The 3667-nt window shown below is 36.0% G+C and overlaps 1 protein-coding gene across 1 annotated transcript; it reads left to right on the plus strand.

Moving 5' to 3' along the window:
* The first annotated feature begins 1259 nt into the window (after positions 1-1259).
* Positions 1260-2542, plus strand: LOC149682608 (uncharacterized). The gene is made up of 2 exons (XM_089834408.1): positions 1260-1515; positions 1625-2542. Exons 1-2 carry the CDS (start codon positions 1316-1318, stop codon positions 1851-1853), a joined length of 429 nt encoding a protein of 142 aa, XP_089690534.1. The 5' UTR covers positions 1260-1315; the 3' UTR covers positions 1854-2542.
* Positions 2543-3667: the final 1125 nt, after the last annotated feature.

A 3667-nucleotide genomic window follows, 5' to 3' on the forward strand; every position in this document is an offset into this window, starting at 1 on the left:
TATTAAAGTACGTTTTCGGTGTTATTATTAGATTTTCATAATTATCTAATATGAAAGATAAATCAAATGAAGGTACAAAAAAAATTTTGCGATTTAAAATAATATTCTGTAATTTAAAAACCAATATGCGATACAAAAATTTTATAGGGGATTTCAAAAAATTAATAATACGCGATTTAAATAACAAATATGCGATTTAAAAAAACCAATACTCGATCTAGTGAACTAATATGCAATTTAAAACATTAATTTGAGATTTAATATGTGCTTTAAAAACCCCATTAATTGATCGAAATTCGTTTTGGGTAGTGATTGGGTACAGCAGAGTTTGGTCGTTCTAGTATGTCTTCCGTCAACACCCCTTTGTCACGGAAGTCAGTATTAATTCTTTTCCAGGTCTGGTTTGGTCTTTTATTGTTATTCGTAACATGCATCTCCTTTTACACATTCCTCGGGCATAGTCCAAATCCGAGACCAAAAATAGAAAATATATTTAGTAAGGCGTTTATCGTGTTTATGGCGCCTCTTCTTAATACATGTGGGTTTTTAATTTATGCCATTTTAATTTTATATTTTTAATCAAAAAGTTTTAAAATTTTGAGGCTGCTCGGAGTTTGAGAGGGAAGGCAAAAGCCGAAGCCAACGAATTTTAATGACATTTTGGAAATTATGTTCGCGATTCATATGTTTAGCATTCTCGGCTGTCTTACTTTCTTTTCTAATCGTCACTAAACCAGCGTATTTCATTAAAACATTTCAAGATTTTGAAAGATTTCCCGAATCTCTTCCTTTGGTAGGAACGGGAACGACTGTCTCCAACATCCTAAAGGTAATTTTAATTTATTTGAAACCCCAGTGCGGGCTACAATTTTTAGTAATATTAAAAAAACTTCCAAACACCTATATACTACTTCTAACTCATGTTACCGGAAGTAAGATGAGACTAGAAGTACTGAGCTAACCAAATTCTTCACTTGGCGAAAGTGAATATTCTTGATAACACACCAACGATTGGCCCTCTGGTAGCGATTTCTGAAATTTCCCTCCAAAAACGTGACACGCTCGTGGCGGTAGACGGCCGAACTAGATTCAAGCACCCGCACCCGCGTCCGTGTTCCGGGGCTTTAGGTTGAGGGGAAATGAAAGGAAACACATTTGAGTACTTGGTTTTTCCTCCATTTTTATGAATTACATTTTCTTTCAACTTTCTTCTGTTTAGTTTAGTAACTCGCAAGTGGTTAACGGTATTTGGCGCAAAATTCAAAACGATCCGGTGGCATTACTCTTGCCAATTGAAGTTCTTAATTCAAATGACATGATGTCAAAGGTCTTACGACAAAACCATTACTTTATAATTATGGATTATTCTATTTTAACTAAGGTTTTACGTGATCGCTACAAGTCCAAAGAACCTTGTGGATTTAATATTACGCCCCTTAGCGATTTTGTTATTTTTTACGCATTAGCTTTAAATAGACATTTGCCTTCAGACATTAAAGAAAGTTTATCGTATTTGTGAGTATTCAGTTTTTAACAAATATTGAAATAGAGTGACTGAAGTATTTTAACAGTCTATAATAATTAAAAAAAAACTTCTTATATTTTCTATGTTTTATGTGTCCAGAACCATTAATCTAGTTGATAATGGTATTTTGGCCCATGATGTTGAAAGAGGCTCGGAAGACTTCGAAAGTTGCGTCCAAAACTGGGACGAGGAGGAAATTGTCCAAATCGATTTGAGTAAATTGCTTGGAGTGTTCATCTTATACTTCAGTGGATTGTTGTGCGGTATAGCCTACTTTCTGATAATGGAAAGTAAAGTATACAGTTGCAAAATGGGTAGCGGAGATTAGATTTCTACATTAGCTTCATCTCAAGGGGGAAGACAACTGAAGACTAATCAAAATAGCCCGTTTTAGTTCGAGTCCAGTCCCCAAAATAATAGCCCTATACGGATAAAATTTTACTGACTTATAGTTCAAACCTTCTCCTAACGATTAAAATATTTTTCATTATTTTTAACTCAATATTTAAGTCAGAATATTTTTTCCCGCCGGTGAAGTTTTGGATGTAGTTATTCGAGTCCAACTCTTACAATTCAATACCTAATGTTTTGTCCAATATGTCATTCGAAAGACAATTTTGAGCTGTATCGATTAAAATAATTTTCAATTAAATCCGTCCACTAATAAAAGAGCTGCACCAGAAAAACTTCAAATTTAGACAGCTTCAATACTTAATTCCTAGAGGGCAACCTATCTGGGTATAGGCTAAACTCTGAACTTCTCATACTATGTAGAATTTTTCCTTCTATGCTGGTATAAAGACTAGCGGAACGAATGGCAAAGGCAAAACTGGTCGGCTGGCCCCCACGGCGAGATTTTGAAGTTCTTTTGTTGTACAGAACTACCGAGGGGAGGGGTATATACGGGAGACTATGAATGCGATTTGCAAAGGCTTCATTCGCTTAGTCAAAGAATTTTGTTGCTCGTGGATTTCGGGGCTATTCCCGCTTATCACCAACAAAATTCTGGTTTATTCTTCTTGAAATTAGGTCTCACTGACCCTCTCACGGGTGTTCAAATAAAATTTACTTTACTAAAAGATTTTTAATAATTAAAGGGAGTCAGAAATGGTCATACAACCAGTTTTAATCGATTTAGATTAATTTAAAGTAATTTTCATGTTATTTTATTATTCTAAATATAGATAGCTTCCACTAAAAGGGCTAGAGATATTTCCTCCCCCTCTCTCAGCTTTAACTGCAGTGCAGTCAGGTCCTCTGAAATTAGCCGAGTTAGTCCAGTAGCGAGTGAAACTGAATTGCTAGCCTTCCTCTCTACATTTTGTTTGGCTCACAAACGGTCTGGCGTCGAAAAGAGATGTGGTCGTTGTCTGATTCTTGGTATTGCCGTAATATTTCTTCCTATAATGTCGTTGGCGCTTATTGCGACTAAGAACTTTACCTGGTGGTCTTTTGTTTTCTATTAACTTGATTTTTTTCTTAGGGGTGATTAAGGAAGACTTAACTCTTTTGCCATATACATTTTAATTTCGAAGTTGGTTAGGAAAAGTTTTGCTAAATAAATTAAAAACTAATCTCGTTGTAACAAAATTGACTACTAGTGGCGGCAGAGAGGGGCGTAGACTGTGTATCCCTCCATCTGGGCTCGCTCTTGTAAGAGGGAATACTGTACGCGCCCAGTAGGGGGATGACAGTCATGACACTGAGCTAAGAGAGAAGAGTATGACGTTTGCATACGCACTGCCATTACTGTATTAAAATGATGCAAAGGTTCACTAACCGTAAACTGCGTGTACATACATATTAGGAGTAAGACTCACACCTTATCTGACACTCAAATTATCCCTTCTTTCGAATAGCGCTACATTTATTGTGCATTAGGCCTAGTCCAGACCCTCTTAAATGTCACCATGTTTCAGATGAATACTTCAGTGCCTTCAAAGCTATGCTAAATGTATTTCAATAGGGAAGAGAAGTACAGCTCTAGTTTTATAGGTATTGTAGTTTCAATAAAAAAAACTTTACAGATATTACAAGCGTTTCTATTGAAAAAGGGGTAACGGTGTCACGCGAGGGGCAAACCACTCGCGTAATGGTGGTCAATGAAAGAAATTGCGCTATACAAAGATAAAATTCCCGTAA

This window comes from Phalangium opilio, unplaced genomic scaffold (genome assembly GCF_054372755.1).
Source record: "Phalangium opilio isolate 3A_F unplaced genomic scaffold, DU_Popi_V2 ptg000038l_1, whole genome shotgun sequence".
Taxonomy (NCBI): domain Eukaryota; kingdom Metazoa; phylum Arthropoda; class Arachnida; order Opiliones; family Phalangiidae; genus Phalangium; species Phalangium opilio.

What these genes read in the sequence shown, in the direction of transcription:
- LOC149682608 (XM_089834408.1), top strand. Translation starts at nt 1,316, where the DNA reads ATGATGTCAAAGGTCTTACGACAAAACCATTACTTTATAATTATGGAT. An exon ending in AAAGAAAGTTTATCGTATTT is followed by an intron (nt 1,516 to 1,624) that starts GTGAGTATTCAG and finishes TTATGTGTCCAG; the next exon opens with AACCATTAATCTAGTTGATA.